General features: G+C 39.3%; 1 protein-coding gene across 1 annotated transcript in view; it reads right to left on the reverse strand.

Annotated features, from left to right (window-relative positions):
* LOC124252694 (protein jagged-1a-like) overlaps positions 1-8197 on the reverse strand; it is a 32567-nt gene extending 24370 nt beyond the window's left edge. Inside the window, exons 1-2 of the mRNA XM_046686348.1 lie at positions 8192-8197; positions 6676-6759 (exon numbers count right to left, since the gene is read on the reverse strand). Of these exons, the coding sequence (XP_046542304.1) occupies positions 6676-6759; positions 8192-8197 (90 nt within the window). The remainder of the gene's footprint in view (positions 1-6675; positions 6760-8191) is intronic.
* Between the last annotated feature and the right edge of the window lie 17709 nt (positions 8198-25906).

A 25906-nucleotide genomic window follows, 5' to 3' on the forward strand; every position in this document is an offset into this window, starting at 1 on the left:
TACATCAACCTTTGTATGTTACATGCTTCTTCATTTCAGCATGGCATTCAGATTTGAGGAAATAAACATTACTGTCAATGCGATTTGAAAACGGACATTCTTCAAGAACCTACTGGTGTAGAGATTCTTTGCACTCATACCAAGTTTCTTTTAAATGGTTGTAGATAAGAATGAATGGACTCATAAGCTAAGAATGGGGGCTTCCTGTCATTATTAACATCCTTATATGTGTCAACCGAAGGCATTGTCATTTCAAACTCGGGTTCAAGTTCTGGCTTCCTCCCAAAATTACAGTTGTGGTCATAGCTCTCGAGTCTGAAACAATAGATGGAATTCATGACTGTTACACACAAAAAGAAATGATTGCAAATGAAAACAGTACAATATAACAATACAATATTTTGACTTTAACCTGATTTTGTTTTACACACAAATATTACTCAAGTTCCCGAATTCTATGTATACATGAAGCTAAAGTCATCTCTGAATATATTTTCAGTACAAAAACTAGACATTTGTAAATTCATAGTATCTGTACTTGCATTAAAGTATTTACATACATTCTGATATCAGAAAAACTAAAAAGCAGAAATGAAAAGGATATTAGTAATAACAGAAGAATATGACGTGGCACAACGTAAAAATACATGCTGTTAACAAGGATTACTGATGTGTTTGCCTTTGACCGGAATCGAACCGGCGTCCAAAGTCTTTTAGACTACCATTCAAAAGCTTAATTACATTTAGTTTTCATGTTGAATAATACACAAAGTATGAACCCATCATACTTGTGATGCAAAAATAAATGTGTGAACCTTTCAAACTTGTGGATGAAATAAATGTGTGAACCTATCACACTTCCTGAAATAAGACGTCTGAACCCATCACACATTTCGAAAATAATATTTTAAATAAGGAAATATTAAAGGCACTCACTGTAAAGGACGATGAACCCGATAAGTACCAGTCTTGCTTCAGCCATTGGGATATTGTGGAGCTCTTGCATATTTTTAAAATCATTATATAATACTTTGTTTTGCAAACTGTCAACCGTCACTGAGTAGATGAATAAATTATGATGACTGATACTTCACTTACCTTCGGTATAAATCATATGGCCTTCACACGGCTTCCTAATAGTATCGAAATGCGTCCTTAGTAACGTGAGCGAAAACTGAATCACTCATTAGACATAAGTATTATTTTCGTGCCAATGACAACGTAATATGTTGAATGCTCGTTGTCTAAACAGCAGTTGACTAAACCTATGTTGCATGTTTGTTCTATCAATGACCATTATATCAGGATCGCAATGTGCAATGTAACGTAATTGGGGACAAATTATAATTTACTTTAATAAGTTTACCATCAAACGGCAATGTTAGACATTTACCGTTCAATTAGGTCGATTTTTCGTCCGGACACTCTTGCACACCGTGCCTTCATTCGTCCCCACTCGCCTCTTTCCGTAATCTCCAAGAAGACTCGTCCCCCTCTCGATGCTTGTTATGTGCGAAAATACGACAAACCAAACAGAACGCGCGTAAATGACTGCGGTGCTTTGGTAAAAATAATCCCGAGTACTTAAATCGTTTATGGCATTATGTCATTGTTTAAAAAATCAGGGAAAATACATATCGTGATATTGAAAGTACAAAGAACTTCGCTAACAGGATTTTGCTGCTTATTATGAAGTTTTTGATAAAAATCATGCGATTGACGGTGAGTGATTCAAATACACGCACGTGCGTTTGTTGACATAACGGCTCTCATCGGTCCAACTGAAAGTATTTCTGGCGATCTTGCGGGCTTGCTATGGAGATTGTACGTGCGCTTCCAACATTTTGGGAAATGTAATTATAAATCGCTACGAGTTTCAAAACAATAACATATATCTACATGTAATTGATCAACTTTAATCTTTAACATTGGGCATAGATTCTATATTTCACATCTCTGGGAATATTTTAGTCTGACATTCTTTGGGGTCATTCATATTTTCAGCGAATTCATATAAAATTCCACTTGGGGTATGACATCAAGGTTACACGAATGTTCAGTTTGAGAAATATTTAAAAGTCATTTTTGAGTGTCTGCTTTGGGATTTAATGTAGCTTTTATAACTGTTATTTACATAACTAATAAAACAAATCCATATGGTGATTATCAAACCCTATTTAGAAATATATTTGGAAATATAAGGTGAACATCTGATAATAGTTACGTGAAAATAAGTCTGTAACAAATAAGTTTTCCTCCTTCTTTTATTTGTATCAAAAAGGTTTAATTCTTTAAATACACAAACATCAATAAAATGTATGATTACTTCGGTGATATTAAGTACCAGGGAATCAAACAAGAATTGAGTTATCGTTCCTGTTTAAAGTAGTTCTGATGTTCATGCGCCAATATGAAATCCTCCCAGAGGGGCACGAGTCGCTATTCGGCTTGTCCCGGAATAACACGAGTTGGTCACGAATGCGCTATTCGGCTTGTCCCGGAATAACTCGAGTTGGTCACGAATGCCCGTGCCTTCAGCTCTGTCATCAAGTCTGGCAACTTCCAGCTTCCGTAATTCATTCTTCTAATTCCGGAAAATTGTGCAGGTTAATGTTTTACTGAAGTTCGAACGAGTCCGATATATTCCCTTGAGTGTTTAAACCCGCGATTGTTGGACCGTAACTACCGCAGCGCCCCAAGCGGGCAAGGGGGCGCAACTCCAGGAATGTTCCCCATTTTCTGAAGGGCAGAGATGAAACAGACAGGACTGCCTGATAACAAACAAAAGTTCTGTCTATCGGATGTCCATACATCATCTGGAGTTACATATACACTGATATCATTTCCTGCAAGCCTCACAAGGCTTTTGTTTGTTTGAGTCTGGACCAGACAATCTAGTGAGTGAGTGAGTATGATTTTACGCCGCTTTTAGCAATATTCCAGCAATATCAAGGTGGGGGACACCAGAAATGGGCTTCACACATTGTGCCCATAGGGGGGATCGAACCCGGATCTTCGGCGTGACGAGCGAAGGCTTTAACCACTAGGCTACCACACCGCCCCGACAGTCTAGTGATCAACGGCATGATCATCGATCTACACTATTAGGATACGATGACATGTAGCAATAGGGCCGTGCAATATTGCCGGTATATACCGGTACAGTATCTCGCGATACGATTATCACGATATGATTCAGATTCTGCAAATATTGTGTGCTATCCAGAACTATCTTCCTTTGATTTATCTGCCCTTGATTTTCATTGCAACATGGGGCAGTGGGGTAGTCTGGTGGTTAAAGCGTTGGATCGTCACGCCGAAGAATGAGTGAAGCCCATTTCTGGTGTCCCCCGCCGTGATATTGCTGGAATATTGCTAAAAGCGGCGTAAAACCAACCTCAGTCAATCAGTCAGTCATTGCAACAAAATGTGTTCGAAAAGTGCCGAATATTCTTTTATATCTTGTTGGTTTAAAGTAACATTTTACAAATGGAACTATCTTATAAGTGGCCCCAAAAGTGCCAAATATTCTACCAAATGCTTTAAGTTTTATGTGCTTTTTTACAGGATTTAGTGGCCTCAAATGGACCAATCGTAGGAGAAACGTAAGATTTATGGATGTCAACTTCTTGTTTTGAATAACACGACGTTTCGGGGTGTTTACTTCCTCCTTCATCGGCTTATACAAGCATACACTCCGAAATTGGATACCGTTTAGTTTGTAATGAAAATGAAACACTCGTGGTGTGTACAAACATAGCTGTTTTCATACTGATATTTAGAAAAGCCCATCATTCCTTTCTTAATAGCGTGTCATGGTCTTTCCAAATAGTGTCCAAGTTCAAATTGTATTTAAACATAACTGCACATTCACATTCCAACCAGAGATATAGTCCCTTTAAACGTGTTACATTAATTGTCCAGTTAGTTTCATTCCTCACTCAAGATGAACAGAAAATGGAAAGATGAAATTATGGTCAAAATGAAGTGCCCCTCTATTTTTACCCTAATCAGCGTCAGTTTAGCTTGGTCTGTTTTGACAAGTGGTTTGTTGCACACATAGAATATTGATAAATATGGAAAGGTTTTTTTTAGTTTACAGTTACATACTGACTCCTCTACCTAAATAGACTGGTAAGTGACAAAGACATATGCATTTGTTGGTGAAAGCCACAATAGTTACACATGCAATGCAGGCAGTGGGTTAACTATGGGATACTGTAAGGGACATTCTCGCGATCTCGCATTCTCGCGTACTCGCGATTTCGTGTTTTTGTGGCCTTTTCTGACAAGTCGAGATTGCGAGGTTGCCAGATTTGCCAGCATGACAAATGTTGCATTCTCGCTTTGTCTACTTTTGACAAAAAGTACCAAAAAACACGAGAATGCGAGATCGAGAGAACGCGAGATTTAGGCCAAATTTTGCATTCCCGCACTTTTGGCCTTTTTAGCTTGTTTCCAAAAGTCGAGATCGCGAGAATGCCCCTTACAGTATACCATAGTTAGCAGTCTTCAACGGGTAAAGTTACTATCATTTCGTCCATTGTTAAGAGGTGCGACAAAGTTCTTGGCTTTAATGGTGGACCATTGAGATGATCAGATAAATACATTCACCTACACTTTTCGTATAGTGTCTACAGATTGGATTGTTTGTTTGTTGTTTAACGCCGCACTCAGCAATATTCAAGCTATATGGCGGCGTCTGTGAATACTCGAGTCATGTGTCCAGTATAATTACACAATGCCATTTAGAAAGTGGTCAAGCTGAGCAGTCTAGGCGTCTGACTTTGTGTGCTTGCGAGGGTGTGGGTTCGAATCCCGAATGGGACTCAACCCAACAAAAGTACTAGAATCTGTACTCAACGTGTAATCCCAAATAAAACATATGTTACATTCAACAACTTTCTAAATGACATTGTGTAACCATAGCTTTCGGCTGCGGGAGCCGTGCCAATTTACACTTAACTGAGGGGTACACAAAGTCCGCAATCTAGACTACCAGTTATCCGACTTCCATTTTTGTGGAAGTCTGACTGAGCGCCTAGCAGGCAGCACGTTATCTGAGCTCACAGTTTTGCTTGATTTAAGGAATTTACAACGGCTTCTAGTCTTTGGAAACCGGACAGTAGATGAATAAGGCTACCAAGAACACATTTTTGCATTTGAAGAAGAAAATAGTTGTCGAACAATGCTGATTTTGACCGTAATAATATTGGAACTTTGCATAGTTTCTAACATCAAGACAGTGACACTCTATTGTTCACCAATCAGTGAGCCAAGCCGGCTCTCCAGCTGCTTGACAATGGACGTAAGCCACCTACAGTAGAGACCAGCTGCTGTGTATTCACAAGCTTCAATCAAAAAGACAATGGCTTGACCCTGAGTTATTTCATCACATCAGAGAATTGGGCATAAGTAATACAAAGCCTGTGAGGAGAGGGAAACGAGGTGGCTGTAAAAAGCAAAGACCAATCAAGATTCAGACTGGAGTGTGTGGTACCAATCCAATGGAACAATGCAAATCTCAATGCAATGTTGAGAATCTTATCTTTGTCTCAACTGAGACAAAAACTAACAATGTTAAAGTGTGCTTATGGAATGCCCAATCAGTCAAAAACAAGACAATTGAAATTAGTGACTACATTCTTGATTGTGATATTGACATTCTATTTCTTACGGAAACATGGTTGTCAGTGAGTGGGGATGAAGCTAAATGTTCTGAAATGACACCAAGTGGGTACAAAATGCATCAGGTACCAAGAATGAACAGAAGAGGCGGAGGGGTAGCATGTATATATAAACAGGACTTGCATGTTGGACTCTTTAAACTCTCAGGTGACTTTTCTACATTTGAACACATGTCAGTTGTAATTACTTGCGGGAAAAAACTATAAAAAGCAGTTTGCATTTACAGACCTCCACCCTCTAAGAGCAATAACCTATCCAATTCGTCTTTTTCATCAGAAATTGCCACATTGTGTTCAACTCTTGATGTCAAACGAGGATCCTGTCTCATAATTGGAGATTTCAATGTCCATCATAACTCAATGGATAGTCCGCTGACCAAACGCATTTCAAGGACACTTGCAACGCATGATCTGAAACAGTATGTTGCGGAGGCTACACATCGATTAGGTCATGTTATTGACCGGGTAATTGCAAAAGATGACGGTTTGATCCACGGAATACAAGTGGAAGACAGGCAGATGTCTGATCATTTCACGGTGATGTTCTATCTAAATTTTGATAGACCAGTACCTGAAAAGAAAACAGTTCTGGTTCGTAACATCAAAAAGATTGACATTCAGAAACTCAAAGAAGATCTTCTAGAATCTGCTCTCTTTTTAAAGAAATTACGGAAGACGTGGATGAGCTACTCGACATGTTCAATTCCTCACTATCTGAGGTTTTAGATAGACATGCTCCAGTCAAGCTTAAACAGGTCCGACCTCAAGATTCTTCTCCCTGGTACACGTCTGTTGTGCTACTGGCCAAGAGAGGTAGACGCATTGCTGAGCGTCGTTGGAGAAAATCACGTTTGGAAATTCACCGTCAAATATACAAACTTGCTCGAAATGACGTCAACAAATGCATACGGAAAGCCAGATCTGATTACTTCAATGCAGAAATCACATCTAATGCTGGTAATCCTAAACGCCTGTTTTGCACCCTCACCCGCACTCCTTGGGAAGAATTCTGACGTAGTTCTGCCACAGGGAGACGATGTTGCTCTGGCAAATGATTTCCAAAATTACTTCTCTGAAAAAATCACAAGACTTCGTCATAAGTTGGGTAGTCTCTGCGATGATGTCTCTTATAAAGAGTTCCAAGGACAACGCTTAACATCTTTCACACATGTGTCTGAAAATGACATTATGAAAATCATAACATCATCAAAACCAACATCATGTGAGGCAGATCCACTCTCAACCAAGTTCTTGCTGAAAGTACTAGACACCATTCTGCCTGTTATCACCAGGATTGTCAACCTCAGTCTCTCATCTGGAATAGTGCCGAAGTGCTTTAAACAGGCAGTAATTAAACCTTTGATAAAGAAGCCATCATTGGAACCTGAAAACCTCAGCAGCTACCGACCAGTTTCTAATCTTTCGTTTCTTTCTAAAGTCCTTGAAAAAGTTGTCAAAAGTCAGATGCTTGGGCATTTACAGAACTTCGATCTGATTGATAAGTATCAATCTGCCTACAGGACTGTACATAGCACCGAAACAGCTCTAAATGGTGTTCTGGACAACATCAAGATGTCCGTAGATGACGGAAATATTGCCCTGCTCGTTCTTTTAGACCTCTCAGCTGCCTTTGATACTATCGACCATGCAACATTGTTATCAAGGCTACAGATGGACTAAACGGCACAGTCCTAAAATGGTTTTCATCATATCTAGAAGATCGTGTACAGTCTGTTCAAATTAACAGGGCACTGTCAGACAGACATGTCCTTGAATGTGGAGTGCCACAAGGCTCAGTTTTAGGACCAATACTGTACACTATGTACACCAAACCTCTGGGACAACTGATCTCTGATCATTGCATTGGGCGGCACTTTATGCTGATGACTCCCAATTGGTGGATAGCTTTAAACCAAGTCCAGACAGTCAGCAGAAGGCCAAGGATAACGTGGAGTCGTGTCTCAATGATGTCAAGTCATGGATGACAAACAACAAACTGGTCTTAAACGATAGTAAAACAGAAGCCATCATTATTGCCCCACGTCAAAGACAGCAGAAGTGTCAGCTTTCTTCCATTTCCATTGGACAATCCTCAATCCCTTTCTCTCCCTCTGTAAGAAATCTTGGTGTTTATTTGGACTCAAATTTGTCTATGAAAAGTCATATCAACCACCTATGCAAAATATGTCACTTCCATCTCCGAAATATTGGTTCCATACGCAACATCTTAACCATGGAAGCAACGGCCACCCTCGTTCGATCTCTAGTTCTATCACGCTTGGAATACTGTAATAGTTTACTAATTGGTATCTCTGATGAACAATTACAGCGCGCGCCTTCAGAAAATACAGAATCAGGCTGCTCGCATCGTCACAAGGACAAAGCTGTGTTCTCATATTATGCCAGCTCTCAATTCTCTTCACTGGCTCCGGATCCGCGAGAGGATTGAATTTAAACTGCTCTCCCTTGTTTATCAGTCTGTTTATAGCATTGGTCCAGCATACCTCCATGATTTGATAACACTGTACAAACCTGACAGATCTCTCCGCTCCAGCGATCAACTCTTGCTAGTTGTTCCTGTGTGCAAACTTAAAACCTTTGGTGCAAATTCATTTTCTCATGCTGCTGCCACTCTCTGGAACTCTCTACCATCGGATCTTAAAACCTCTCCATCACTCCGAGTCTTTAAGTCCAAGCTCAAAACTCACCTCTTCAAGAAATATCTATGACGTCAACTTTCCTGTACATAGAACCTGTATATATGTTATGCGCTTAGAGCATGTCCCTGGGTGATGTGGATGAGGCGCTATAAAAGTACTCTTATTATTATTATTATTATTATAAGTCGCGGTGGTTGAGCGGGGTAGGCGGCTGACTTTGTGTGCTGGCGATTAGGTGCCTGACTCTGAGGGTGTGGGTTCGAATCCCGGATGGGACTAAACCCAAAACAAGTACTAGAATCCGTACTTTACTAATCCAAAATATAACATATGTTACATGTGTCCACTGTTGTCCAGTTTTCTGTGTCTTCCCACAGTGTTTGGACCTGCAGTGAACATCTGCTACCTGTTTCTGAGTGTATTTAAAAATAAAATACCCACACAGGATATTCAGCTGAACATGTTGTATTTAAATGGCATTTCTAATACCTCTACCCTTGCGATATTCTGTTCTGAAATCCGTTCTCTGGTCCTTTTCGGGGTCACGTATTACCCAGTTGTCTAAGGCGCCGATGTGCACTGTGCTGATCTTGAGTTACGTACCTTGGGAAACCGGGATTCTATGATAGCTGCTTCGAAACACGAATACAATGTGTGAAGGCCATTTCTAGTGTCCTCAGGCGTGATGTTGCTAGAATAATTCTAAAATCAATCTCTCTAGCAGGATCGGGTGATCATGCAGCCTAATAACCTTGATAGATGCTGGATTGTCTAGTTCAGACTCGATTATTTACAGGCCTCCGCCATATAGCTTGGCTACTGTTGAGTGCGGCATTAAACGATAACCAAACAAGCGTTATTAATCAGGATGAGAGAAGCGGTCATAAAATACTATGACTTCTTATGTCTTGTGGTACTCTAAAGAGTTCTCGTTTTATAAATAGTTTGGGACCGTCCAAAAGGAACTCAGACACAAGGTCCAGTAGATGTATACGTAGACACCTTAATAAAAGGATTTGCATAAAGCATTTCTATCAACACTAAAGTGAAATACCGAGAAATACCGAATGCTAAATTGCAGGCATCTTTTTTAATTTTCGCACTGTGCTAGAACACTTTCTATCATCACACTTATTTGATGCCTAGAACGGACTTGATGCCTTTGCACTATATCATTTTGTTTGTTCATATATATTACACTCGAATCTCCTCCAGTAATATCATATTCTAATCATATTACTTAACCATTGTCTAGATTTCTTTGGGGCGGTAAAATCATACTCATAGCAACCGATTCAGGAACACCTTTGTCAACATATAGCGGAGAGAGATAAGGGCCTGACAAAAGCTTTATTTGTGAAATAAAACTTTACAGAGTCTTTTGTCAGAAGTGATCTCGTACCACTATTCTACATACTACTCCATATATGGGCTTAGGTGTTGTGACCAAACGCTTTAAGGGGATTGACATCCTATAAGTACATGTAATACATTTAGTGACAGTTGCTTGACATAGCTACGGGGTAATTAGTATCAGCTGATAATATATGTTGACAAAGGTGTTCCTGAATCGGTTGCTATGGCAGTATCTAATGACGATCAATCAGACGAGAAGTGACGTTACCTGTGAGAAATATTCTAAGAAAAACGATTAATTTCAAATAATAAAATAATTCATTCAACACAAAAATCAACATTATATATAATGCCTTTAAAACACAAGCTATAGACCAGCTGTCACCAAAGCTAGACCAGGGGCACGCCGATGGTCCGATTTCGATTCGCCACATAATTACAATCATTATGTATGAAGCCAATTTCTGGTGTCCCCAGCTGTGATATTGCTGGAATGTTGCTAATAACTGCGTAAAACTCGCTCACTCACACTAGACCACCTTACTGGGGATCCTGGGGCCGCACGTCCGATGGAAAGAAATCTAGAGTATGATTTTACCGCCCCAAAGAAATCTAGACAATGGTTAAGTAATATGATTAGAATATGATATTACTGAAGAAGATTCGAGTGTAATATATATGAACAAACAAAATGATATAGTGCAAAGGCATCAAGTCCGTTCTAGGCATCAAATAAGTGTGATGATAGAAAGTGTTCTAGCACAGTGCGAAAATTAAAAAAGATGCCTGCAATTTAGCATTCGGTATTTCTCGGTATTTCACTTTAGTGTTGATAGAAATGCTTTATGCAAATCCTTTTATTAAGGTGTCTACGTATACATCTACTGGACCTTGTGTCTGAGTTCCTTTTGGACGGTCCCAAACTATTTATAAAACGAGAACTCTTTAGAGTACCACAAGACATAAGAAGTCATAGTATTTTATGACCGCTTCTCTCATCCTGATTAATAACGCTTGTTTGGTTATCGTTTAATGCCGCACTCAACAGTAGCCAAGCTATATGGCGGAGGCCTGTAAATAATCGAGTCTGAACTAGACAATCCAGCATCTATCAAGGTTATTAGGCTGCATGATCACCCGATCCTGCTAGAGATTGATTTTAGAATTATTCTAGCAACATCACGCCTGAGGACACTAGAAATGGCCTTCACACATTGTATTCGTGTTTTCGAAGCAGCTATCATAGAATCGGTTTCCCAAGGTGCACGTAACTCAAGATCAGCACAGTGCACATCGGCGCCTTAGACAACTGGGTAATACGTGACCCCGAAAAGGACCAGAGAACGGATTTCAGAACAGAATATCGCAAGGGTAGAGGTATTAGAAATGCCATTTAAATACAACATGTTCAGCTGAATATCCTGTGTGGGTATTTTATTTCTAAATACACTCAGAAACAGGTAGCAGATGTTCACTGCAGGTCCAAACACTGTGGGATGACACAGAAAACTGGACAACAGTGGACACATGTAACATATGTTATATTTTGGATTAGTAAAGTACGGATTCTAGTACTTGTTTTGGATTTAGTCCCATCCGGGATTCGAACCCACACCCTCAGAGTCAGGCACCTAATCGCCAGCACACAAAGTCAGCCGCCTACCCCGCTCAACCACCGCGACTTATAATAATAATAATAATAATAATAATAATAAGAGTACTTTTATAGCGCCTCATCCACATCACCCAGGGACATGCTCTAAGCGCATAACATATATACAGGTTCTATATACAGGAAAGTTGACGTCATAGATATTTCTTGAAGAGGTGAGTTTTGAGCTTGGACTTAAAGACTCGGAGTGATGGAGAGGTTTTAAGATCCGATGGTAGAGAGTTCCAGAGAGTGGCAGCAGCATGAGAAAATGAATTTGCACCAAAGGTTTTAAGTTTGCACACAGGAACAACTAGCAAGAGTTGATCGCTGGAGCGGAGAGATCTGTCAGGTTTGTACAGTGTTATCAAATCATGGAGGTATGCTGGACCAATGCTATAAACAGACTGATAAACAAGGGAGAGCAGTTTAAATTCAATCCTCTCGCGGATCCGGAGCCAGTGAAGAGAATTGAGAGCTGGCGTAATATGAGAACATAGCTTTGTCCTTGTGACGATGCGAGCAGCCTGATTCTGTATTTTCTGAAGGCGCTGTAATTGTTCATCAGAGATACCAATTAGTAAACTATTACAGTATTCCAAGCGTGATAGAACTAGAGATCGAACGAGGGTGGCCGTTGCTTCCATGGTTAAGATGTTGCGTATGGAACCAATATTTCGGAGATGGAAGTGACATATTTTGCATAGGTGGTTGATATGACTTTTCATAGACAAATTTGAGTCCAAATAAACACCAAGATTTCTTACAGAGGGAGAGAAAGGGATTGAGGATTGTCCAATGGAAATGGAAGAAAGCTGACACTTCTGCTGTCTTTGACGTGGGGCAATAATGATGGCTTCTGTTTTACTATCGTTTAAGACCAGTTTGTTGTTTGTCATCCATGACTTGACATCATTGAGACACGACTCCACGTTATCCTTGGCCTTCTGCTGACTGTCTGGACTTGGTTTAAAGCTATCCACCAATTGGGAGTCATCAGCATAAAAGTGCCGCCCAATGCAATGATCAGAGATCAGTTGTCCCAGAGGTTTGGTGTACATAGTGTACAGTATTGGTCCTAAAACTGAGCCTTGTGGCACTCCACATTCAAGGACATGTCTGTCTGACAGTGCCCTGTTAATTTGAACAGACTGTACACGATCTTCTAGATATGATGAAAACCATTTTAGGACTGTGCCGTTTAGTCCATCTGTAGCCTTGATAACAATGTTGCATGGTCGATAGTATCAAAGGCAGCTGAGAGGTCTAAAAGAACGAGCAGGGCAATATTTCCGTCATCTACGGACATCTTGATGTTGTCCAGAACACCATTTAGAGCTGTTTCGGTGCTATGTACAGTCCTGTAGGCAGATTGATACTTATCAATCAGATCGAAGTTCTGTAAATGCCCAAGCATCTGACTTTTGACAACTTTTTCAAGGACTTTAGAAAGAAACGAAAGATTAGAAACTGGTCGGTAGCTGCTGAGGTTTTCAGGTTCCAATGATGGCTTCTTTATCAAAGGTTTAATTACTGCCTGTTTAAAGCACTTCGGCACTATTCCAGATGAGAGACTGAGGTTGACAATCCTGGTGATAACAGGCAGAATGGTGTCTAGTACTTTCAGCAAGAACTTGATGTTGGTTTTGATGATGTTATGATTTTCATAATGTCATTTTCAGACACATGTGTGAAAGATGTTAAGCGTTGTCCTTGGAACTCTTTATAAGAGACATCATCGCAGAGACTACCCAACTTATGACGAAGTCTTGTGATTTTTTCAGAGAAGTAATTTTGGAAATCATTTGCCAGAGCAACATCGTCTCCCTGTGGCAGAACTACGTCAGAATTCTTCCCAAGGAGTGCGGGTGAGGGTGCAAAACAGGCGTTTAGGATTATCAGCATTAGATGTGATTTCTGCATTGAAGTAATCAGATCTGGCTTTCCGTATGCATTTGTTGACGTCATTTCGAGCAAGTTTGTATATTTGACGGTGAATTTCCAAACGTGATTTTCTCCAACGACGCTCAGCAATGCGTCTACCTCTCTTGGCCAGTAGCACAACAGACGTGTACCAGGGAGAAGAATCTTGAGGTCGGACCTGTTTAAGCTTGACTGGAGCATGTCTATCTAAAACCTCAGATAGTGAGGAATTGAACATGTCGAGTAGCTCATCCACGTCTTCTGTAATTTCTTTAAAAAGAGCAGATTCTAGAAGATCTTCTTTGAATTTCTGAATGTCAATCTTTTTGATGTTACGAACCAGAACTGTTTTCTTTTCAGGTACTGGTCTATCAAAATTTAGATAGAACATCACCCGTGAAATGATCAGACATCTGCCTGTCTTCCACTTGTATTCCGTGGATCAAACCGTCATCTTTTGCAATTACCCGGTCAATAACATGACCTAATCGATGTGTAGCCTCCGCAACATACTGTTTCAGATCATGCGTTGCAAGTGTCCTTGAAATGCGTTTGGTCAGCGGACTATCCATTGAGTTATGATGGACATTGAAATCTCCAATTATGAGACAGGATCCTCGTTTGACATCAAGAGTTGAACACAATGTGGCAATTTCTGATGAAAAAGACGAATTGGATAGGTTATTGCTCTTAGAGGGTGGAGGTCTGTAAATGCAAACTGCTTTATAGTTTTTTCCCGCAAGTAATTACAACTGACATGTGTTCAAATGTAGAAAAGTCACCTGAGAGTTTAAAGAGTCCAACATGCAAGTCCTGTTTATATATACATGCTACCCCTCCGCCTCTTCTGTTCATTCTTGGTACCTGATGCATTTTGTACCCACTTGGTGTCATTTCAGAACATTTAGCTTCATCCCCACTCACTGACAACCATGTTTCCGTAAGAAATAGAATGTCAATATCACAATCAAGAATGTAGTCACTAATTTCAATTGTCTTGTTTTTGACTGATTGGGCATTCCATAAGCACACTTTAACATTGTTAGGTTTTGTCTCAGTTGAGACAAAGATCAGATTCTCAACATTGCATTGAGATTTGCATTGTTCCATTGGATTGGTACCACACACTCCAGTCTGAATCTTGATTGGTCTTTGCTTTTTACAGCCACCTCGTTTCCCTCTCCTCACAGGCTTTGTATTACTTATGCCCAATTCTCTGATGTGATGAAATAACTCAGGGTCAAGCCATTGTCTTTTTGATTGGAGCTTGTGAATACACAGCAGCTGGCCTCTACTGTAGGTTAGCTGGCTTACGTCCATTGTCAAGCAGCTGGAGAGCCGGCTTGGCTCACTGATTGGTGAACAATAGAGTGTCACTGTCTTGATGTTAGAAACTATGCAAAGTTCCAATATTATTACGGTCAAAATCAGCATTGTTCGACAACTATTTTCTTCTTCAAATGCAAAAATGTGTTCTTGGTAGCCTTATTCATCTACTGTCCGGTTTCCAAAGACTAGAAGCCGTTGTAAATTCCTTAAATCAAGCAAAACTGTGAGCTCAGATAACGTGCTGCCTGCTAGGCGCCAGTCAGACTTCCACAAAAATGGAAGTCGGATAACTGGTAGTCTAGATTGCGGACTTTGTGTACCCCTCAGTTAAATGTAAATTGGCACGGCTCCCGCAGCCGAAAGCTATGGTTACACAATGTCATTTAGAAAGTTGTCGAATGTAACATATGTTTTATTTGGGATTACACGTTGAGTACAGATTCTAGTACTTTTGTTGGGTTGAGTTCCATTCGGGATTCGAACCCACACCCTCGCAAGCACACAAAGTCAGACGCCTAGACTGCTCAGCTTGACCACTTTCTAAATGGCATTGTGTAATTATACTGGACACATGACTCGAGTATTCACAGACGCCGCCATATAGCTTGAATATTGCTGAGTGCGGCGTTAAACAACAAACAAACAATCCAATCTGTAGACACTATACGAAAAGTGTAGGTGAATGTATTTATCTGATCATCTCAATGGTCCACCATTAAAGCCAAGAACTTTGTCGCACCTCTTAACAATGGACGAAATGATAGTAACTTTACCCGTTGAAGACTGCTAACTATGGTATACTGTAAGGGGCATTCTCGCGATCTCGACTTTTGGGAAACAAGCTAAAAAGGCCAAAAGTGCGGGAATGCAAAATTTGGCCTAAATCTCGCGTTCTCTCGATCTCGCATTCTCGTGTTTTTTGGTACTTTTTGTCAAAAGTAGACAAAGCCAGAATGCAACATTTGTCATGCTGGCAAATCTGGCAACCTCGCAATCTCGACTTGTCAGAAAAGGCCACAAAAACACGAAATCGCGAGTACGCGAGAATGCGAGATCGCGAGAATGTCCCTTACAGTATTCCATAGTTAACCCCCTGCCTGCATTGCATGTGTAACTATTGTGGCTTTCACCAACAAATGCATATGTCTTTGTCACTTACCAGTCTATTTAGGTAGAGGAGTCAGTATGTAACTGTAAACTAAAAAAAACCTTTCCATATTTATCAATATTCTATGTGTGCAACAAACCACTTGTCAAAACAGACCAAGCTAAACTGACGCTGATTAGGGTAAAAATAGAGGGGCACTTCATTTTGACCATATTTCCTCTTTCCATTTTCTGTTCATCTTGAGTGAGGAATGAAACAAACTGGACAATTAATGTAACACGTTTAAAGGGACTATATCTCTGGTTGGAATGTGAATGTGCAGTTATGTTTAAATACAATTTGAACTTGGACACTATTTGGAAAGACCATGACACGCTATTAAGAAGGGAATGATGGGCTTTTCTAAATATCAGTATGAAAACAGCTATGTTTGTACACACCACGAGTGTTTCATTTTCATTACAAACTAAACGGTATCCAATTTCGGAGTGTATGCTTGTATAAGCCGATGAAGGAGGAAGCAAACACCCCGAAACGTCGTGTTATTCAAAACAAGAAGTTGACATCCATAAATCTTACGTTTCTCCTACGATTGGTCCATTTGAGGCCACTAAATCCTGTAAAAAAGCACATAAAACTTAAAGCATTTGGTAGAATATTTGGCACTTTTGGGGCCACTTATAAGATAGTTCCATTTGTAAAATGTTACTTTAAACCAACAAGATATAAAAGAATATTCGGCACTTTTCGAACACATTTTGTTGCAATGACTGACTGATTGACTGAGGTTGGTTTTACGCCGCTTTTAGCAATATTCCAGCAATATCACGGCGGGGGACACCAGAAATGGGCTTCACTCATTCTTCGGCGTGACGATCCAACGCTTTAACCACCAGACTACCCCACTGCCCCATGTTGCAATGAAAATCAAGGGCAGATAAATCAAAGGAAGATAGTTCTGGATAGCACACAATATTTGCAGAATCTGAATCATATCGTGATAATCGTATCGCGAGATACTGTACCGGTATATACCGGCAATATTGCACGGCCCTATTGCTACATGTCATCGTATCCTAATAGTGTAGATCGATGATCATGCCGTTGATCACTAGATTGTCGGGGCGGTGTGGTAGCCTAGTGGTTAAAGCCTTCGCTCGTCACGCCGAAGATCCGGGTTCGATCCCCCCTATGGGCACAATGTGTGAAGCCCATTTCTGGTGTCCCCCACCTTGATATTGCTGGAATATTGCTAAAAGCGGCGTAAAATCATACTCACTCACTCACTAGATTGTCTGGTCCAGACTCAAACAAACAAAAGCCTTGTGAAGCTTGCAGGAAATGATATCAGTGTATATGTAACTCCAGATGATGTATGGACATCCGATAGACAGAACTTTTGTTTGTTATCAGGCAGTCCTGTCTGTTTCATCTCTGCCTTCAGAAAATGGGGAACATTCCTGGAGTTGCGCCCCTTGCCCGCTTGGGGCGCTGCGGTAGTTACGGTCCAACAATCGCGGGTTTAAACACTCAAGGGAATATATCGGACTCGTTCGAACTTCAGTAAAACATTAACCTGCACAATTTTCCGGAATTGGAAGAATGAATTACGGAAGCTGGAAGTTGCCAGACTTGATGACAGAGCTGAAGGCACGGGCATTCGTGACCAACTCGAGTTATTCCGGGACAAGCCGAATAGCGCATTCGTGACCAACTCGTGTTATTCCGGGACAAGCCGAATAGCGACTCGTGCCCCTCTGGGAGGATTTCATATTGGCGCATGAACATCAGAACTACTTTAAACAGGAACGATAACTCAATTCTTGTTTGATTCCAGTGGTACTTAATATCACCGAAGTAATCATACATTTTATTGATGTTTGTGTATTTAAAGAATTAAACCTTTTTGATACAAATAAAAGAAGGAGGAAAACTTATTTGTTACAGACTTATTTTCACGTAACTATTATCAGATGTTCACCTTATATTTCCAAATATATTTCTAAATAGGGTTTGATAATCACCATAGGGATTTGTTTTATTAATTATGTAAATAACAGTTATAAAAGCTACATTAAATCCCAAAGCAGACACTCAAAAATGACTTTTAAATATTTCTCAAACTGAACATTCGTGTAACCTTGATGTCATACCCCAAGTGGAATTTTATATGAATTCGCTGAAAAATATATGAATGACCCCAAAGAATGTCAGACTAAAATATTCCCAGAGATGTGAAATATAGAATCTATGCCCAATGTTAAAGATTAAAGTTGATCAATTACATGTAGATATATGTTATTGTTTTGAAACTCGTAGCGATTTATAATTACATTTCCCAAAATGTTGGAAGCGCACGTACAATCTCCATAGCAAGCCCGCAAGATCGCCAGAAATACTTTCAGTTGGACCGATGAGAGCCGTTATGTCAACAAACGCACGTGCGTGTATTTGAATCACTCACCGTCAATCGCATGATTTTTATCAAAAACTTCATAATAAGCAGCAAAATCCTGTTAGCGAAGTTCTTTGTACTTTCAATATCACGATATGTATTTTCCCTGATTTTTTAAACAATGACATAATGCCATAAACGATTTAAGTACTCGGGATTATTTTTACCAAAGCACCGCGGTCATTTACGCGCGTTCTGTTTGGTTTGTCGTATTTTCGCACATAACAAGCATCGAGAGGGGCACGAGTCTTCTTGGAGGTTACGGAAAGAGGCGAGTGGGGACGAATGAAGGCACGGTGTGCAAGAGTGTCCGGACGAAAAATCGACCTAATTGAACGGTAAATGTCTAACATTGCCGTTTGATGGTAAACTTATTAAAGTAAATTATAATTTGTCCCCAATTACGTTACATTGCACATTGCGATCCTGATATAATGGTCATTGATAGAACAAACATGCAACATAGGTTTAGTTAACTGCTGTTTAGACAACGAGCATTCAACATATTACGTTGTCATTGGCACGAAAAAATAATAATTTATGTCTAATGAGTGATTCAGTTTTCGCTCACGTTACTAAGGACGCATTTCGATACTATTAGGAAGCCGTGTGAAGGCCATATGATTTATACCGAAGGTAAGTGAAGTATCAGTCATCATAATTTATTCATCTACTCAGTGACGGTTGACAGTTTGCAAAACAAAGTATTATATAATGATTTTTAAAATATGCAAAGAGCTCCACAATATCCAATGGCTGAAGCAAGACTGGTACTTATCGGGTTCATCGTCCTTTACAGTGAGTGCCTTTAATATTTCCTTATTTAAAATATTATTTTCGAAATGTGTGATGGGTTCAGACGTCTTATTTCAGGAAGTGTGATAGGTTCACATTTATTTCATCCACAAGTGTGAAAGGTTCACACATTTATTTTTGCATCACAAGTATGATGGGTTCATACTTTGTGTATTATTTTCAACATGAAAACTAAATGTAATTAAGCTTTTGAATGGTAGTCTAAAAGACTTTGGACGCCGGTTCGATTCCGGTCAAAGGCAAACACATCAGTAATCCTTGTTAACAGCATGTATTTTTTACGTTGTGCCACGTCATATTCTTCTGTTATTACTAATATCCTTTTCATTTCTGCTTTTAGTTTTTCTGATATCAGAATGTATGTAAATACTTTAATGCAAGTACAGATACTATGAATTTACAAATGTCTAGTTTTTGTACTGAAAATATATTCAGAGATGACTTTAGCTTCATGTATACATAGAATTCGGGAACTTGAGTAATATTTGTGTGTAAACAAAATCAGGTTAAAGTCAAAATATTGTATTGTTATATTGTACTGTTTTCATTTGCAATCATTTCTTTTTGTGTGTAACAGTCATGAATTTCCATCTATTGTTTCAGACTCGAGAGCTATGACCACAACTGTAATTTTGGGAGGAAGCCAGAACTTGAACCCGAGTTTGAAATGACAATGCCTTCGGTTGACACATATAAGGATGTTAATAATGACAGGAAGCCCCCATTCTTAGCTTATGAGTCCATTCATTCTTATCTACAACCATTTAAAAAGAAACTTGGTATGAGTGCAAAGAATCTCTACACCAGTAGGTTCTTGAAGAATGTCCGTTTTTCAAATCGCATTGACAGTAATGTTTATTTCCTCAAATCTGAATGCCATGCTGAAATGAAGAAGCATGTAACATACAAGGTTGATGTAGCAATTGATGAGGATGGTTCAACAACAGGTGACTTGCTAACTGAAGAAACCTGAACACAAAGATAACAAACCTTTCATGAAAGCAAACCCTATACAGGCAGCCCAATTAAGGCAGCTGATCTTGACTTGTGTAACAGTGAACTTGGCGTTATATTTGATCCCCGACCAGTGAAATATCGAAAAGTCACAAATTATCCTGACTATTTCCGCAATGTGTGGTTAAACCACCCTTGTGTTAATACCTTACCAGTTTCTCAAATGTTTCCTCCAGCAAATCCGTTTGCTGTTAATCATGATCATGATTATCTTGAATTAACTTCAGCTGATCAACACTTAATATCTGATGTTGACAAAAGCAACATTGAACTAATTACCCGTAAACAGTCGAAGAGCGAGGACTGGAGAACTGAACACTAAAAGAGAATTTCTTCATCTAATTTTGGGAAAATCTGTTTGGTATCAGACAAAACTGACTTTCTTAAACTTGCTCGAGAAATGACCGAGCCTTTTGAGGACATTCAGAGTCCACCACTAAGACATGGGAGAAAATATGAAAAGGTGGCAATAAAACTTTTCAAAAGTCAAGTGGTTGCAAAACCTCTCCATGTGGCATGTTTGTGTCGGATGTTCATCCATTCCTCGCAGCTTCTCCAGACGCAGTTCTTGGAGATGATACCACTGTTGAGGTGAAATGTCCATTTGCTTCTAAGGACCGTGTAATCTCTGAGATAACTGTTCCCTATTTGAAAGTAGCTGATGGCAAACTGACCCTCGACACCACACTCAAACCATATTTCTTTCAAGTGCAAGGGCAGCTCTACTGTACTGGTAGAAAACAGTGTATATGTATTGTATTGAATAATATTGAATCTATGGTTGGAAAACTTGTGTCATTTTATGACAAGTTTTTCAAAAAGGCATTACTGGATAAATTCTATTTCAGAGATTATGACAGATATTCATGGTAAATTCAAAATACTGACATACATAATATTACCTACGGATAATACACATGTGTCAGAAGTCAAAAACAAACAATCAGGAAAGACTGGATGTTGTTTCAGTGTTTAATGCTGAACATATTATATTATGCATGTTTGGACATTCATGACCAGACATAAATATAGCAGGGTTCCAAACAGAGATGCTATACTCTTCTAAATATATACATTTTCTGTTACTGTACCATGTAACTGTGAGCACATGATCTAGAAGTTCAAAGTGTTTGAAAATGTCACTCTGTCACCAAACAGAGATGCTATACTCTTCTAAATAAATACATTTTCTGTTACTGTAACATGTAACAGTGAGCACATACTCTAGAATCTGTTTGAAGATGTCACTATGGTTCCAATCAGAGACGCTATCATTCGTCTCATTAAATACAGTTACTGTCACACGTAATAGTGAGCAATAGTGAGTTTCAAGCAGATGAAAACATGACAACATACACATAACACAGGGATTAGTGATGTATGCTAGATAAAATCGAGGGGCATTGAGAATCTTCAAAGATCATGCCTCAGTGTTTAACTTTTGTACATGTGCCTGGTGAAATTGAGACATAAACATTGGGATGCACTTTTCAATGATAAGTTGCTCTGGAGCTGAATCAAGCTCTGTCAACTATTTCCATGAACATATATCTTAACCCCTTATGACACATTGTGTGTTTCATTGTTTCATTAGGCTGTACATCATTGATTAAATTGGGGGTGAATGAAATAACATTATTGAGTTGTTCATTTACATTTACAACTTTAATGTTGTTATTGCATTTGTTGAGGTAGGAACATGGAGCTGGAATTATGTAGGTACAGATTTACAATGTATGTCTCTTGTTTTTCATGTCTTCGCCTGAATCAACAATAACCACATACGAATTCACTGATATCATAAATTCCCAATTTCAGTAAGCGAGCATGATTGCACACGGTTATCTTAATCACTATTTGACCAGACTTTCACTTTCCGGTCTCAGCATGACTCATAACATTTCACTGTATCCTCATCATTATTTAACAATGATGTTTAATCATACATACACTGAAAACAGCAGGAAAACATGTAATTGTAACCTTCCTGATCAGCAAGAAGAAGGAACAATGCATTATTTGAAACAACAAAGCATAACACAGACTGTGGTTATTTCTGTGGCTAGCTTGGTTTCCGAACTGTTGGGAGGCTCAGTCAGTATTTTGAATGTTTTGGCCAGACCAATAATACGTTCAATGTGAACTCTTTTGCTTGATATTTTCCTATCACGTATAACACTCTTGCCAGACATACAGTTTTTCTTTGAAAAGAATGTTGGCATATTAATGGTCATATCTTTGGGTGCAAATATATCTTGTACATTAAAACCTTTATCAGCCATGACACTATCCCCTTGGTCACAAAACACCATCAAACTACTACGCTCTACTATCTGACGATCACTTGTGGAGCCACCATATGCAGGTGACACATATGACACAAGACCACCTGGTGTAGATCCAACAAGGATTTTAATTGTATCACGATTCTTGTAGGTTGAGTACGTAGACTGCTGAGCAATGGGGCGTTTTGGTTTCTGGATGGGGCATTCAGTACCATCTATGATAATCCTTGTAGAAGGAAATTTGGACTTGAAGTCAGAAGGACAAAAATAATGCACTAAGTCTCTTTCAGGCCAGTTATCAAGCTCACTCAACTGTCTATACATAAAATTTACCCAAGTGATCCATATATTTATAACTGTTTTCTCAGAAATTCCAAAATGAAGACCAAGTTCAAAATTAGTCTTGTGTCTCCGCAATTTCATAAGTGTTAAAAACCATTGATTTTCAACACTAATGGTCATACCGTCTACTTTACTGTACAGGTAATTCAGATGACATGCACAAGGACCCAAACTTGCAAGTACAAACGTGAAATCTGTATAATTTGCTAGTCCTGTGTAAAACATAATTGCTTCAGCATTGAACATGATACTCTGTATCGAAAGCATCGGATATTTATCTCTCTGGCTTGACGTATTTTCATACACGGCCTCTGCACTGCATTGAGAAATATTGTACGGCTCAGAATTCATATCATCAAATTCAATATGGTCAATTATTTCCTACCCTGCTAACTCATTGATGTTACATTCAATATCACATTGACAATTCATAGTATCAAATGTCCTCTTTCTGCTCTCCCGTTGTTCGACACGACTCTGCCTTCTATTGGCCTCAAGTGGGTCGGCTGATTTGGTCCAGGGAAATATTGAAGGCACAGCATCCAGTTTTCTTTGCTTCCTCAGAGGTGTACATCCTGGAAAAACCATAAGATTATATAATATCTAATATGACAATTGGGTAATCTTATCTTGTGACTACCAACTATGAGATGCTGTTATGATAAGATTTTAAGTCACCTTGTAGTGAAACAACAAATTTCCCTGGGCACAGTATGTTCTGTCACAATGTAAAAATAATCACTGAAATGTTGACCCGAGTCTAGGTGGAAAAACTTATAATGGTAGACATGAATAATAAACATTTAAAATTAACCTAACATTTAAACTATGGAGACTCATAACATAAATTATCTTATAATTTCTTGTGTAGTCCAAACAGTACATGAAATGCTTGACATTAAGAATTGTCTTCAACAAGTGCACATGACTTATCTCTGTTTAAATCATTCCAGGCTGATTTCAATTCAATAATACAGTAAAGGAACTGTGACAACGGTTATGGTCAATAAAAACCACTTTTCAAACATGAATATAATTAAACAGGATTTTAAGAACAAGCAGTAAATATTCAATTATCAGGTTCACGTGCAGACACAATTGTGAAATAACAATCACCATAAAACATGTTCATAATTTTTGTCATAGGAACATCCCCGGAAGTACGTGTATGACCGTAGTGCTTGGCGCCATCTATTGGCAAAGCGATAAAGGGAGATAACTGAGGAATGTTCCCCATTGTCATAGCCGTTTTATCCTTTACTCCTCACGGAACCATTTAAAAAAAATCGTCAATGGTTATTCTCTGGCATTTTGTATGTGATGTTTTTCCATGTGTCTTTTATGTGTATTTGCTAATTAAGAAATTAATGTACATGCCAATATTGGTTTGAAAGTGAGTAGATAGTGTGAAAATTAGGATGAGCTTGCAGTTGTTGCTGAGGACATCTTTTTTGCGTGTTTTCGTCATCCCAACTACATTTGATGTACAGTAGATCAGAAGATGCATCATTGGTTTCCGATTTCACCAAGATATATAGTGTTGCATAATGTTTCATGGTAGATAATCATGAGTACACAGTGCAGGACTGGTGTAACCTCCGCCAACTGCAATAACATCCCCAACCCTCTTCGATCATTGACTTTATCAGACGTTGAATTTGACTTAAAGGTGTTGGTTCCATTCTAGATTTGGGGATAGTAGATTGAGCAACCCTGTCAGCTCCTAGCGAAAGACCCAAACCAGTTTCAGCTCCCATCAAGATATCCATTCCCTACATTGGTAAACCGTCACATCAAATCAGCCGACTCCTGAAACAACAAGCCAGCATAGATACCATCTTCTCCGTGTCCTCCAGCCTTAATACCGTTCTCCATGTAAGGGAAGAAAACCAGCCTCCATCAAAAACAACAACCCAAAATGTGTCTTCTACAAAACAAACTACCACTGTGGACCTCCCGACCCATCAACTCCCAAGTGAAAGAACACCAGACCCCTGTTACCAATTCCGACACCCATATCGTAGACACTAATGAGGGAAATTTATTAAGACAACACCCATGGCTGAAATGGACTGACTGACTGAGTTTGGTTTTACGCCGCTTTTTATCAATAATCCAGCAACATCACGGCGGGGGACACCAGAAATGGGCTTCACACATTGTACCCATGTGGGGAATCGAACCCGGGCCTTCGGCGTGACGAGCGAACGCTTTAACCACTAGGCTACCCCACCGCCCCCTCTACAAGAGGGATTAAGTTCAAATATTAAATCTGTGGAAGCTGGCGTGCCCCCTCTTCTGTTATCTATATTAATGATATTGTTGATGGTATAGATAGCAACATCCGCCCTTTTGCCGACGATACGTTGATATATGTTATAATAGATGATAATATTACAATTTAATTATAAATAATGATATGTCAAAAATGTCAGACTGGGCTAAATGGTGGCAAGTTAGTTTTAATCGGGTTGGGTGATATCTTTCAAATACGAGAACTCAGACCTGTTGAATGCATTATAATAAGTACATTATATACAACTTGATCACCTTTATTTCATCACGAGTAGTCTCCACACAGCTCGCGTCAAGAGGACACTTGCTACATCCAACCGATTCACGACACGCTTCCTGACGAGAACAATTATTCTCGTTTAGCTACAGCTACACCATACAACAGTAACTATGCAGCATGTAGATGGGGCAACGGCGGACCATCCTTATGAGGACGCATATATTGAGTGAGTGAGTGAGTTTAGTTTTACGCCACACTCAGCAATATTCCAGCTATATGGCGGCGGGCTGTAAATAATCGAGTCTGGACCAGACAATCCAGTGATTAACAGCATGAGCATCGATCTGCGCAATTGGGAACCGATGACATGTGTCAACCAAGTCAGCGAAACTGACCACCCCGATCCCGTTAGTCGCCTCTTACGACAAGATAGTCGCCTTTTTATGGCAAGCACATGGGTTGCTGAAGACCTATTCTACCCCGGATCTTCACGGGTCAAATATATTGAATAAAGGCGTTTTGCAAAGGTTAAATAGGAATTGAAGCAAAAAGCTATAATTTTATGCACTCATTTCTCTAACTGCAATACATATTTCACGTATAATATTAGTACGGTTATTTAAACATTTTCACTGTTATACCAAATATAGATTTGTTCATTGTTTGGTCGAATGTGTTTTGTAATATTAGATGGATGATTCGTGTTTTCCATATCCATCAGTGATGATTAGCGATGTGACAGAAATTACGAATGTTTAAATATCA

This window comes from Haliotis rubra, unplaced genomic scaffold (genome assembly GCF_003918875.1).
Source record: "Haliotis rubra isolate DU_JTF1 unplaced genomic scaffold, ASM391887v1 Scf521, whole genome shotgun sequence".
NCBI lineage: Eukaryota > Metazoa > Mollusca > Gastropoda > Lepetellida > Haliotidae > Haliotis > Haliotis rubra.